The sequence below is a fragment of the Leuciscus leuciscus genome, assembly GCF_965113295.1.
Source record: "Leuciscus leuciscus genome assembly, chromosome: 10".
Taxonomy (NCBI): domain Eukaryota; kingdom Metazoa; phylum Chordata; class Actinopteri; order Cypriniformes; family Leuciscidae; genus Leuciscus; species Leuciscus leuciscus.
This window is the reverse complement of record NC_138734.1, coordinates 24,358,292-24,373,473: the sequence shown is the minus strand read 5'-3', so window position 1 is coordinate 24,373,473 and position 15,182 is coordinate 24,358,292. Positions and strand designations below refer to the sequence as shown.

Genomic DNA, 15,182 nt, shown 5'->3' with positions numbered 1-15,182 from the left:
TGCTCAAGTTTATCCAACACTAATCCAAGTATCCAAGACTAATCCAAGAGCTAAGCCAATTTGAACCAGTCTGACAAATGTTGAGTTCGAGTATTGTTATGGTCACTGATGAAATCTTGTGTTGTAGGTCGTCATTTCATTCTCTGTCTGTTGATTTCTATGTAAATTGGCCATGTTTCTTCAGTACCATCTGCTCTAGTTGGGCTGTGGCCGTGGCAGCATCACGATTCCAGATATTGGATGATCTCTGTAGTTCCGCCACACACACACACACACACACACACACACACACACACACACACACACACACACACACACACACACACACACACACACACACACACACACACACACACACACACACACACACACACACACACTAAACTAGCTTTGTTCTATTAACATTAACCCCAAAATGTTATTTTGTTCGAATAACAAACAGCATTATTTACTTAATTTCGAAGTTGTTTTTAAATTGTGCACATCCCCAGATGTCCCCAAGGCCAGGTTTTGTCACATTTAGCCCACTTAGGCCAAGTTTGTCCCCTAAATATGGCTAATCAAACCACACACACATACTGTATCTAGTTGTTGCACCATGGTAATCATTGAAGTACCCTAAGGTATGATGTAAATATAGTGGTATTAGTGGATCATCATTAAATATGGTTATCTTTCAGTATTAACATCTGATTCCAATATCATACATACTACATATTTACTTTACATTATACTGTAAGTTACATTATACTAATTGCAGGCATAATAATGTGGTGCTTTTTTTCTCACAGGTTTGTATACCATTTGCACAATCTAGATGTTATCTTTTTAAAAAGAAAATGCCTTTTGTTTTTATTTATTTGACGACATAAATATTTTCATGTCATATATGTAAATATGTTTTGGAATATATTTACACAAGTCATCCTATTTAAAACTTTAACCAACTCTTTTAAATTTTGTGTCTATGTGATGTTAAGATCCAGCTTTACTTCTCAGGAAGGGCTTAAACATTATCACAAATATTAATGCCTGGAGGAGCAACACGTGATTTTAAGTACCAGGATGTAAATTAATGAACGAGATAATGTGTGTGAATCCAGTTATAATTTGTTTTGTGGATTAAATATGAATATTTGTTGTGCGGATTTTTCAGGGCAGGAGTTAATAATAATAATAATAATAATAATAATAATGTTTTCAGAACGTTCATAATGTGCTGTTTGCCTGATAAGAATTACCAGCAAATTAAACTTCAAATCTGTGAGTTCAATATTCCTTCGTGTCTTGGAAAAATTGAGGAGCTCTGCTTTTTTAATATATGATAAAATATACACTAAAAGTGTCTGCCTGCACCCCACCCTGTGTAGATCATTAGCATGTACATAAAGCTGCGACACGGTTCCGTCTGTAACACAGACCGCTGGCGCTGTTGTGATCATCTCTCTTGGTTTGAATAGATGCCAGGCTATGCACACACACACACACACACACACACACACACACACACACGCATTGCTCATTCTCACATCATCCGTCTTTGAACATCAGAATATTTAAGTATTTTGTCTGGAGGGTGTGTGTGTGGGTGGGTGTGTGTGTGTGTGCGTGTTTTACCGCCTGCTACCCAGTTTAACCCTGGAAGAGCACGTCCTCCTGGGGAGATGTGAGCGTGTTTAAAAAAAAAAGCTGGATCTCCAGGGAACGACAGAGGTTTGACGCCACTGAACGCAGAGTTTGATCGCCCATGTGATATATTCTGTGCATGATGGCGCTGTCATACAGTTTTCAGAAAGTTATGAATATTCAACTGTTCCAATATCACATAGTTTAACTTTTGAGTTGGAATGATAAATGCATTGATTAGTACCACTGTCTTTACAGGCATCATCAACTATAATTTTCAATGCGAATATTTATCGGGAAATATTGTATAACTTGTTCTTTCCAAGAGGATTTGAATACTTTTAACACATTCTAATACATCAGCATAAAAGTCATTTTAGACATTTTCACATTTTGATAAAAGACTGTGAAAACAAACTTATTCAATTATTTTATTTCCTTTTACAATAATGTTTAGTGATGAATCATGCATATTATGACCAGGAACATTTATTAGGAAAGCAAAAAATAATTTAATGTTGACTTAAAAAGGCCACTGTGAATGTCTCTCCCCGTCCAGAGTCGAATGGATCGTCGAGAGACTCTGATGTGCAGTTAGGTCTCAGTGGTCTTGTTATGAAACGGATCAGTCATGTCTGTGAGCCCATCACTGTGTCATAAAGTGTTTGGACAGCACACAGAAGTTCAAACGAGGTCTAACAGAAAGACGAGTGTAAATGTATCCTCTGGAGGAGAGAGACAGGTTAATTTCATTTATATGCAATGTCTTCACTGGAAGAGAGCTGCAAAAAAAGCAGTCAGCCTCGGGACTGAACGCCTATACACCTTGTATATTCATTAAAATTATAAATGCATATTGGTCACAGATATCACATTGTCATGCACAAGATACAGATATGGTTGATGCATTTCGTTTTTTGAGAACTAACTACAGCAATTTTGCAAGATTAGTTCCATGATTTTTGTATGAGGCTTTGTTTTCTGAAATATGTCTATGAAATTTTCTTTAACGTGTGTACAGACAGAAATTATGGTTACAAACTCTACACACATTCTGTTATTTACTTGATTTTTTTTCAGCCATTTAAAGCTACACTGTCATTTTTTTTAGTTGATTCTTAGCAAAAAACACTTAGTTCTTTCAAAAATATATGTGCTCATTAATGTATTTACTTCTTTCAAGTAATAAAGTATTCTCGTAAGTTTATAATCTGCCATTGAAAGTACGTACGGGTGAGGGGTTCGAATGCCGGTCGCCATATTGCCCCTCCATCTTGAAACTACATTAGCCAAAGAGGGACATACCTGTAAATTCAAGCTTCGCCTTTCGCGCTTTACACTCAGTGACACAGAGACGAATGCGAGGGGGAGATTACTCGCGACCGGCAGATTTGAAAGATTGCTGATGGAGGATCACGCCTATTCTCGAGGACATGTAGCAGAGTCGCCAAGGAAGCGAAAGAGAGAATTAAAACGTCAACGCGACAGGCAAATCAGCAAGACCAAAGTCAATACTGGAGTAACTTTTCCCAGATGGAAAGAGCTCATGAGGAGCAAATATTTTAAAATGGACGCCGAAGTTGCCTGCTTTCCTCTCGACAGGTAATCCAGCCTATTTGTGTAAATTCGAAGTTTGATAGTTGCTTGTCTAACCATAGCATGGTTGTGCATAACGCCAGAGCGACCTCTAGTGTTACTTTTCCTCACGTCAATGGTGAAAAAGTATTGTTTACCTTGTAACATAAATCTGTGCTGCGGCGGATCACAGGTGATAGTTTTAAAGGCGCAATTGGACGAAGTCGAACTGGAAGCCATGTTAATCTTGGAATAATACGGCCACCGTAGGAGTTAAAACGCCCTCGAAATTGAAAGGAACAGAAACTAATATTCACTGGGTAGTCATATACAATTTCACCGCTAGATGGGGGAAAATATCACACAGTGTAGCTTTAAAAAAACAACTTTTTTTGTTAATTAAAATAAAGCTGAAACAAAATGTAAACATTAGATGAAAACCTAAACTTGAAACACTAAAGTTACAACAACAAAAAAGGAAATAAAATAGAAATATTACCCCCAAAACACACAATTATTTTTTGGGACAAAAGCACATTGAAATGACTAAAACTTAAACTAAAATTAAAGTGAAAACTGAAAATATAAAAATAAAAGCTAATTCAAAATATGATTTTGTGATGTATTTCTGACTTGTGAATATTTTAATATGCTTTCAATGCAATTTTACTCTAAGGAAGAGACATCTTGTGTATATACACGTTCTCTCACGTGTCTCTGTTTAGTATAATTTTCTTAACACCAGCTTGAACACGAGATTAAACCGCATGTGTGCCAGTTCTGTCTCTGCATGGCTTCACAAAGGTAATGAAAATCTGTTTCTGGCCTTGCGTTGCAGGTCTCATAAAGGCTGTTTCTCGCAACCCGAGGCAAATTAACCACATGTCAGAGAAATGACTTCAGGAAACATTTACTAAAACCTGTCGGGTGACTTGAAAGAATGCCACAACAGAGATTAGCATGTGCGAGGAGTAATCAGAAACCCCGCTTATATGCTGTCCAGAACTAAATTTTTCTTACACGTACAAACTGGCCTGCTTAACAAGGCAACCCATAAATTCACAGAATTCCTACATTTATAGCAATGGCTATTTAAATAGCTGAAGAAGTGTGTGCTTCCGTCACACCTCGCTCTGTTACACCTCTAGAGAGATCAGAGCTATTCTTATCCTGATGAATGATGTGTCTTTATTCATCTCACATGTGCTAAGAAAACCCCATCTGATCTCTGTCAGGAGTCAGGACCTCCGCATGCATTGTCATTTTAGTATTAGTTATAGTTGTATTATTAATAAAGAGAACCTAATTTGCCTTGATTTAGTGTTTGGGGTCTACTAAACACCTACATTAAAGGAGAACTTGGTAACTTTTTTAACTTAATAAAACTGTCTAGAAATCATTTGGATGGTTAAACAACCTGTTCTGGTGATATTGGTGACTTTCCCCGCTCCCCCCAGCGTTCCCAGGCGGAAAACCAACCTTGCAACTTGCGCACTGCCGTCCCGGCAAAGTGAAATTGGAAGTCTCGTGAGAAGCGAGAACTAGAACGAGAACGAGCGCGAAACACAAATTGCTTTACGGCAATTCGACATAAACACACACTCATGTATGATGTATTACCAGATTACCCACCTCGGTAGACATAGCTCCACGCGATACAGTTGGCTTGCTCCGATCAAAACAAACGCACATGAGCAGCGGTAGAGAGGGGGAGGAGGCCGCCGCAAGTGAGTTTTTTACGACTGTGTTGTGAAATATACGCCCCCCCACAGCTGTAGGGGGAGCTCGTGGGGAAAACATGCGACAACAAAAGGGAAAATCAGCGAAGAAGTGACTAGAGTTCGCTAGAGTTACAGAGTTCTCCTTTAACACCTTATTTTTCACATATTTGACATTGTTGCAGCACCTCTTTTTCCACTCTGTCAGTAATGCTCTGTTTAGTTCACGTCTCTATGAAGCCCCTCCTTCCGAAAAGTGCAATGTGTTCTGATTGGTCAGCTGGACCAGTGTGTTGTGATTTGCTTCGAGCGTGTTTGGGAAATGTCACGCCCATTACCATAACCATTACATTTTAATTCATTTTTAGCTGTAGTTAAAAATAACGACACTCCACACGGTATTCTGGCTGGCTAACATTCCAGTTTATTTGTTGAGACACATTGCTAATTGAGTTTTAGTTGTTAATTTTAACTGGTGTTGTGTTTTATTAAATGAAGAGAATCACAGATCTATAGTTTGAACCATATTAACACCACCATGTTGGTCTTAGAAGTTCCTTGAAGTACCATGAATATGTAAAGTACCACGGTTTTCCACCTCATCTTTCCGTAACTTTTGACGCTCTAGAAGTTAATAAACAGAACTTCATGCGTCTTGCGGAAGAACATTGTAGCCGGAGCTTCTTCTCTCTGTTTGTGTCTATGACAAGTCACACAGGGACTGGGCTACTCCGCAATGGGACGACCCAAACCAGTCTAAAATAGTTTGAATATAAACATTTATTATAGGTGTACTGTATTGATTCAGGATAAGACAAAAACACGGTTTGGAAGATGGATTCATGATGTACTCGCTTATTTTATAATTTTTGTAAATTTTGAGCACAAAACTTACGGACTGCAGCTTTAAGGCTGAAGCAGGTGGGATTTGTGCATCAGCATCATTTAGCCTGTTTCCAGTCAGTATTTCAATTGAAATCAATGGGATTTTGAGTGAATGTTTTTTGAATCAGAACCCATTGATTGTAGCTGAAGACATGGAAATTGAAGTAATTCTGCTGATGTTTGAAGGAAAATCAGGGGAGCTGAATGCAGCAGGTGAGGATGAAGAAGTGAAATACTGTAAGCGATCAGTAATGGTACCTGACAAACACATGACTAAACACAGGCCGAACCACATGTTCGATGTCTCGCCAGTACGTCACGCGGTAAAGCAGCACAGGAAAAATTATCTGGTGTTATCATGTAATTTAAGTGTGGACGACCTTGACCTAATAGTCACAGTTACGCACTAGAACATCTTCCTCTTACGGTATATGATGGTTTTCATGCCTCAGAACTTGGTTCTTATTTTTGCATGTTCTCTTTGAGACAATGATGAAGGGGAACACTCAAGTTCAACCGTGAATGAAGCCCTTTGTTTACTTGAATGAAATGCACCTGAGGTTTGTTAGATGGTTGTGTGTGTGTGTGTGTAACAGCACTGAGGTTAATTTAATTACCAGAGACCAGACCAAAGTCCCTGAGACTTACTCACTTCCTCATTCCTGCTGTTTCACTGGTCTTTGTCTTTAAAACCAGTGCACTTGTGTTTAAAATTGTGACTTTGTGGATCTAAATCTTGTAATGGAAACTTTGTTTCTCATAATTGCAACTTTATATCAGTGACTTTTATTTGTAATTTTCAACGTTTGTTCAGATCAAACAACAAACGTTGTTTTTTTTTCTGTATTATTATTATTATTATTATTATTATTTGTATCACTATTTATTTACCTATTTATCTATGTAACTTTTTTTATGTATTTGTAATTTTTAAAAATTTGTATATTATGTATTCGATAGGACAGTATAGAATAGACAGGAAGCGAAATGGGAGAGAGAGGGGGACGGGATCGGGATGGGTCCATGAGGCGGACTCGAACTCGGGTCACCCGAAACGCATTTGTGCTATTTGTCAGCATGCTGCCCACGAGGCTTCAAGCTCCAACATGTATTTAGTTATCTAATTTTTTTTTTAAATGTCATTATCCAATCACTTTTTCTCTCAGATTTGTTTGTATTTAACTATTTATTTACCAATTTATCCATGTAATTTTTTTAATTTATGTATTTGGTTATCAAATTATTTTATTATTAATTTCATCATGCTTTGTCTCTCCAGTTTATTTTTATTTATTTAATTTTAAATCATTTTAATTTTTAAATAGATGTGTGCAAGTATTTTTGAGACATTTGACTTCGTCTTAAAGATTTTAAGACCTCCAATCTGTGTTTAGTTTAACTAAGGTGTGTGTGTGTGTGTGTGTGTGTGTGTGTGTGTGTGTGTGTGTGTGTGTGTGTGTGTGTGTGTGTGTGTGTGTGTGTGTGTGTGTGTGTGTGTGTGTGAGAGAGATAAAAGAGACCACAGTGATGACAGGCCTCTGCTAAATGTGACAGTGCTGTCTGAAATCTGAGTCCACATGGGTGTTGTTAGTCTGTCTGTATGTGTGTGTGTGTTTTGTGGGTCAGGTCTATTGTGTCTATTGTGAGGACTAAATGTCTCCACAAGGATAGTTCAACCTAGAATCAGCTATAGGCCAGTCAGCAATCTAAAAGTGGAAAATGGCTGAATAAACGCATAAATAAACATTTTCACAAAAATATAAAAATGCAAAAACATTTGTGTAAGGGGGTTAGATTTAGGGTTAGTCTATTTAAAATATCATTAGCTCAGCTATAAACAATAGAGGTCAATTGAAAGTCCCCCACCATGATAGAAAAGCAAACATGAAAGTGTAAAGGGTTTCACACGTCCACATGGACCCTGTCTGTCTCAAACAGTCATTCACCAGCTGTGTGTGCACGCGTTTAGTGTTTCTGTGACTTTAACACAACCGTGTTGTTTTTGATTGAGTGTTTTTTTGCCCTGCTGCCTTTTCGATGTCTGTTTGCTTGTGGCTAAAGTGTGTTTACAGGTAGTACAGTTTCCTATTTGTATTGTCTGTGTGTTTTTCTCAATCTCTGCTATCATGTTACACCATTCATGGCGAGTCAGTCACAGATCAAACTCATAGTTTTTTTTGTTCACCTGTGACATCACATCAGGCAAGGCACACAACCTCTTAAAGCCGACACACACACACACACACACAGTCTCTCTCACACACTCTCTCAGCGTCCAGCGGGATCTGGAGGTGCTTTTTTTTATGGGAATACTGGTGGGATTCCTTGTCGGTATGCCGAGAGGTTTTTGGTAAGGTGAAGTTTTACAGACTATTCAGATTCAGCTTTTTTATTGTTGTCAACTAGTCGTTAGTGATAGACTTATATTTGGTCATTTTGAGTAAATGTTGTGTGAAAGCAATTTTCTCAAAATTCTAAAAAGATGTCGTGAAATTGTATTGTGTGTGTGTGTATATTATAGTGTATATATAGCACTGTGCTCTCTAGATATCTCTGTTGGCATTGATTAACACATATCATATTACTACTACTGCTGGCAGTGTGTATGTGTTTTCGATGAATATTGTTTGTTTTGTCAATGTCCAGCTTGGTTTGTGTATTTTTTAAAAGCACAAATATTCCATGTAGTCTCTGTATAAGCATTAGTATGAGCACATAGAAGTAAAACCTATACATGATAATAATAGTTTTAAATAGAGAATAACAAGTCAAACTGCAGGACATGTCAGCTTCCCAAAAGCATTTTATGTTAACCAGCCACAAACCAAAAATAATGCTGTCTGTCCAATATTACATAACCCTGGTTTGAGTCGAGGTGTCAGGACTGATGTCAGATTCACTGCAATGAGTTATGTGTGGGGGGTTTTACAGCAAAGATGGGGCTGCTTTTGGACTGTTTGCTCCTTTCAGAAAAGATTAATAAATGAAAACTCTGTAACACTTTAGTTTGGGGAACACATATTCACTATTAACTAGGAGTTTTCCCTCAATAAACTCCTAATCACTGCTTATTGATAGTTAGTAAGATGGTTGTTGTGGATACATTTAGGTGTGGGGTAAGATTAAGGGATCAAGGAAGTGGTCATGTAGAATAAGGCATTAATATGTGCTTTATAAGTACTAATAAACAACCAATATGCTAGTAAATATGCAAGCTAATAAGCAACCAGCCTAGTTAATATTGAATAGTGTTCCCTAATCTAAAGTGTTACCGAAAACTCAATTACATTCATTTATGCTTTAGTTTGTTGTGATTTATAACGGATATTACTATTAATATTACTCATATTAGGGTTAGTGATTTGAATAAACACACACACACACATGCATACACACACACATTTTTTAAACAAGTCTCTTAGGCTAACCAAGGCTGCATTTATTTGATTAAAATACAGTAAAACAGTAATATTGTGAAATGTATTACAATTTAAAATAACAATTAAACCAATTTTTTTTCTATTCAAATACTTTTGAACATATAATTTATTCCTGTGATTTTCAGCATAATTACTCCAGTCTTCAGTGTCACATGATCCTTCAGAAATCCTTCTAATATGCTGATTTGCTGCTCAAGAAATATTTCATATTATTATAAATGTTGAAATCATTTGAACTGCTTAATACTTTTGTGGAAACCGTGATGCTTCAGTGGGTGTTTCCCTCCTCTCTTAGCTTGTTTTTTCCCCCCTGCTGTGTCCTAGTTTAATCTAAATACTAAATGCTATTAAAAGAAGATTGGTGGTAATTTGGTAAATCTAATTATGTCTCCAGTTTCATTCCAGCAACCCATGTTGTTGATTTACTTAAGCCCCTCCCCTTTTCACTAACTCTAGCTCTAAATGGTTGTTTCAGATTTTGCCACGCCCACAGCTGAAGATGTCAGACAATGGGGAAGTAGAAGACAAGCCGCCAGCTCCGCCCATGAGAAACACCAGCACAATGATTGGCTCGTCCAGTAAAGACTCAGGCCCCCTGAATCACGGCTCCAAACCTCTGCCGCCCAACCCAGAGGACAAGAGGAGAAAAGAAGGCTTCATCCGATCCATACTCACCGGAGGAGGAGACAAGAGTGAGTGACAATTATTTCCACTTGCTAGTTATGTTTTCTACAAGGAAACAAAAAATCTTCCTCAACAGGCCTTTTGACAGCTCAGAAAAATAATTATTTAAATGAGGAATTTCTATTGGCAATCATTCAGGGTTGGCTTCAGGGTCAAAGGTCACGATGAGCACAAGCAGTTTATTAGACATCTGTTTAGCAAACAGCAACTTTATGGCCATAAACCTTTGATCTTTGATGTTTAATTTATTCAGAATAATGAACACAGTTCTGTTGGGTAATTTCTCCTAATTTGGGACGTCAGATTTTCACACTTTCTCAATTGATAACATGCGTCCACTCATGTCTCCGTGTCAATCGTTCGTCTCGCTCTTGCACTCCTGCGTCCTGAGCGGCTCGTGTTTCAGGAAGCCTGTTTTGTGTTAATTACCAGCCCGTTAACACATCATTAATATTAAAGACCCTGCCTGGCTTCAGCGTCGAGCAGATGAGGATGAGATCCAGCCGTTGTTTAATAGGCATTAGCAGCATCCGCTCAGATCCGACACACAGGAACTGGAGCAGAACGCAATAGCTACGTTGCGACTGTGCCAGACCGTGTTTATATTGTAATATTGTCTTTATGAAAATCAGCACTGATTCAAAAAACGAATGAGCCTAAAATGGCGGACTAGTGTTAAATATTTACTAAAAGGAGATTTCTCCAAAACTAGGGGTTGATGTGATCCTTTAGAGAATATTCCAGAAGTATCAATAAATAAATGTACAATAAGAACAATCGAAATGTGCGTCAAGTTCAAGGGTTACTCTTTTGCCGTAAATCGATGCGTACGGCCATCTGCTGGAAGCTAGTTATTTTAGTCGATAAAGTTTTAAATATTGATATTTTTCTTACACGAGCGCATCGCTTCACTTCAGAAGGCCTTTATTAACCCCCGCAGATCCATGTCATGCACTTTAATCATGAATAGATTTGCTTTAATGGACTTCCAAAGTCAAACAGCCATTCACTTCGTCTGAAAGAAGAATGTCATATACACCTAGGATGGCTTCAGGGTGAGTAAATCATGGGCTAATTTTCATTTTTGAGTGAACTATCCCTTTAATATAGTACAGTGATTAAAGTGACCTGGAACTACTTGTTCATTAAACGGTTTTATTGCACACCTTCCAGCCAATCAGAATCGAGTATTCAGACAGACCATGGCTGAATCTGAAATTGCCCACTAAACCCGCAATCCCTATTTCCTACATTTGTCCACTAATACAGGTCACTTGAAGGAGTGAGTGAAAACGAGGGAGCGAATTCGTTTGAGTGTACATTGGCTGTACACTCGTTATTGCGGTGCAATGTGGGATTGAATGAGTGCACTCATTAAAGTCCTTTATGGTTTCGGACACCACTACAAATGGATGTCCCATCGAATAATGCCCTAATTATTCAGATTCAGTCCATGGCATATATATATATAAACATCCTCTCACTTTCAACTGTTTTTTAGTTTCTTCACATGTGTGTATATTATGAACATTCAGAATTCAACAACTGAGATGTAAACTGAACAAATTTCACAGATGTTTGATAAACAGACTGAGACCGATCTGTCAGTTATTGGTGTGAGATGTTACTTCACTCTTCCACAGTAACACCTACAATTTCCGAACATATCTGAGGGGACATATGGTTACACGTGGTTTGGCACTGCAAGGACGATGAGCCGTTCTTCCTGTCTCCTTGCGGCGTCTTACATTTTGGATATTGCATTTTATTGCTCTGGACACATCTGTGTCCCTCATGCCTCCTGCAGTGGGACTATGGCAGGTTCATGCAGGAGAGCAGGGACCCTGAGCACCTTTCTCCTGGTGTTTTTCAGAGTGTCCTAAGTTATTTGAACTGTCTAACACTTGTAAACAGGTTCATGTGCAAAAATTGTTTATGAGCAAGCATGAAAAACATTGTTTAAACCAAGGGTTCCTGCAGTTTAGCTTCAACCCTAACCGCACCTGATCCAGCTAGTCAAGATATTTAGGCTTATTTGAAAACCACAGGAGCGGGGTTATAACTAAACTCTACAGGGCTGTGGCACTTCCTGGTTTTTAACTTTTAAATATAGTATCCTCGCGGAGTATATAATTAAAGTAAGTTATTTAAATTATGTGTACAAAGTCTAATAAAGATGGGTTGTAATTTTACAGTAAATAATTGGAATCATCTACATTCAAATATCCATTAACCTTTTTCCTCTTCTCCCACTCAACTGTGTCTCTCCACCCTTATCTTCGTCCCTCAGCCAACAAGAAGAAGGAGCGTCCAGAGATCTCTCTACCGTCGGACTTTGAGCACACCATCCATGTTGGCTTTGACGCAGTAACTGGAGAGTTCACTGTAAGTGTGAGCACAAAAATCTTTTTCAGCACAATGCTCACACGGTCTATGTAGAAAAAAAATTCTGTACATGCGATTTTTACACCTGCATATATTTCTGTATAATTACACAATCTGTTTGTGACTCCACATTTAATTGCATATCTGGATAGTTTGAGATGAAATAGTTTTCATCCAAACACTTTGAACAAAATGTTCACTTTTTATTGACTATAAAGATAAAATAATCCCATGTTTCAGTGGTAAATTAAGACAAATTCTAGCTAAATATAAAAGTAAAATTCAATAAGAACTTCTTAAATAGCACATTGAGGTTAAAATTTGAACAAACTCCACCTGATTATAAATAGAAAATGCCAAAGCAAGTGTTATGGTAGTGTATAAATATTATCAGGTGTCAAGGACATCAGGTTCAACCTAAGTCAGGTGCGTAGGGGAAAAATCTACCACACAAGCAAGAAAAAAGGATAAACGGAAAGAAAAATCGCTAAAGATAGATTCCACCGATTTGACACTGGAGTTCTCAAATAGTGAGAATAAACTCACAGCATTAACCTCTGGGTCCAGGTCTATCTTCCTCTTTACAATTGGTTTATTATGTTTGATAAGATATTAAATGAGCTGTGCTCTTTGTCTGAAACATAAATCAGCTGTACGTTTCCCCTTTGTACAACAGAGAGGAGTTCAGTGTGCCTAATGAGTGTTAATGAGAGCCGGTGGGTCAGAACCACGTTGCCTCGCCAACAGAGACGTTTAAATTACTTCAGTCCATTAGACCTTAAACTGACGCCGGTGGTCAGATAACACGCAGCGTGCCTTCACCACTAACACACTCATTCTGATCAGAACACAGCTGTACTGTGACTATATTTATCTGTCTGTCTTATTTACCTTTGCTTTTGCCACAAGTGCTTCTGAAAGCCTCATTGTCACTAATAATGATTGATTAACAGGGTTTAGACAGTTTTCAGTACAGTTTTTTTGTGGCTCTCTATGTAGGGCATGCCTGAGCAGTGGGCACGGTTACTCCAGACGTCCAACATCACCAAACTGGAGCAGAAGAAGAATCCTCAGGCGGTTCTAGATGTGCTTAAATTCTACGACTCTAAAGAAACAAACAACAGCCAGAAATACATGAGCTTTACAGGTGTGACACTTCATATATTACAGCTATAGCTTAATATATTATAGCTATTCATATTATACTTCATATATTACAGCTATATTACAGTGTAGATGTATGAACAGTATGAACATATATAATATGAATAGAGTATGAATGAATATAGTATGTGCATATATGAATATGTATGTATGTGTATATATATATATATATATATATATATATACATATATATACACATAATACATACATCATACATACACGTATATACATATGTATACATAGATGCATATATATACATATAGATACACACACATATATATATATATGTGTATGTATGTATGTATATATTATATATATGTATGTGTGTATATGTTCATAGTAAATACATACAATGAATATATCCTATATGTATTCCTATGTGTAGTTTTAATATAAATGTGTACTTTGTATATAAAAAGAATACAATTTCATATTTATTTATTTATCAAATATCTTGTCAATGGATAATCACATTTGATCTTTTTAGTCTGTTTGGTAGATTTTTTTGTTTGTAATACTGGGCTTCATTCATGACAGATGAGCAGACCGAGGAATGAATTGATTTGTAAATCTTTCATAAAAACATTCTTAATTCAATTCAGTGTTACAATTTCCATAATGTGTTTTGCTGTGTCAAATAAATATTATCATTTTATGATCTAATACAATGGCTTTAAATCAGCCATCAGCCACCGAATCCTTTATAAATCAGCAACAGCAGTTGATAAAAACAGTATCAATGTAATGTTGTCTAAAGATTACTTCTATGACTCTTTCCCATTGCTCATTCGTCTCTTTTTAATTTCAGATAAAGGTGTGGATAACTACAGCTCTTCCAACGCAGTGGTGAGTCATTGTGACTGTGTTTTCCAGCTTTATTTATGACATGCTGAGAGAAGTTTGAGGTCAGGAGGGGAATGTGGACAAATGTCCTCTCCACTCACATGACAGATTGACAAAAGACCGGACAGAAGGAAGTTTGCTATGGGAAAGCGCGAAAGAGAGGAGGGAACTGAGAGCTGATATGGGGGGTTTAAAACAGGAGAGATGCAGTGAACAACAAGGTGACAGAGTCCCGTAAGGGCTGCCCACTCAACAGAAGGACAGCATTGATGCCAGCCACTTCAGGCGATGCCAGCGGGTTCATCTCTCTCTCTCTCTCTCTCTCTCTCTCTCTCTCTCTCTCTCTCTCTCTCTCTCTCTCTCTCTCTCTCTCTCTGCACTGTGAATCAGCATGTTTTTTGTGCAGTTCTCCTGCTGAGTAGTGCTGTAGTGAGTACTGAGTAGTGCTGCGACTGAAACAGGTTTGCTGCAGAGCAAGATGGAGAGTAAACTTTTAGTGGATGCACTGGTTATGGTGTATCTGGTGGAATGATGAGGCCTGTGGAGCTCAGCGGTGAATAACGCAGCACCGCTCTCGTGGTTGGCATGTTGGCGTTGGGTTTGTTTTGCAGCCATGTTGTGATGTCAGTCGGTCAGCCTCACTTCCTGCTTGGCTTGTTTCAGAACTCCAAGACCGTTTCCGAGCCCCCTGCCGTGGCCACTGTCTCCGAGGATGATGATGAGGATGAAGCCACGCCCCCACCCACGATCGCACCCCGTCCCGAGCACACCAAATCCGTGAGTATTTGCTTACGGGATATGGGAAAAAGTGCTTTTTGCTTGATTTGATTTAGTCTCTCTTTCACTGTCTGTATCATTTTG

At 38.0% G+C, this 15,182-nt stretch overlaps 1 protein-coding gene across 3 annotated transcripts in view; it reads left to right on the top strand.

Annotated features, from left to right (window-relative positions):
• Positions 1-15,182, top strand: part of pak1 (p21 protein (Cdc42/Rac)-activated kinase 1) — a 54,414-nt gene that overhangs the window by 25,806 nt on the left and 13,426 nt on the right. For 2 of the 3 annotated variants that reach the window (XM_082182987.1, XM_082182986.1), the window contains exons 2-6: positions 9,720-9,936; positions 12,219-12,313; positions 13,313-13,460; positions 14,287-14,324; positions 14,985-15,098. In XM_082182987.1, the coding sequence (XP_082039113.1) occupies positions 9,744-9,936; positions 12,219-12,313; positions 13,313-13,460; positions 14,287-14,324; positions 14,985-15,098 (588 nt within the window). In that variant the 5' untranslated portion in view covers positions 9,720-9,743. Of the gene's footprint in view, positions 1-8,069; positions 8,155-9,719; positions 9,937-12,218; positions 12,314-13,312; positions 13,461-14,286; positions 14,325-14,984; positions 15,099-15,182 lie in introns of those variants that run through there. The other variant, XM_082182988.1, reaches the window with a different exon arrangement.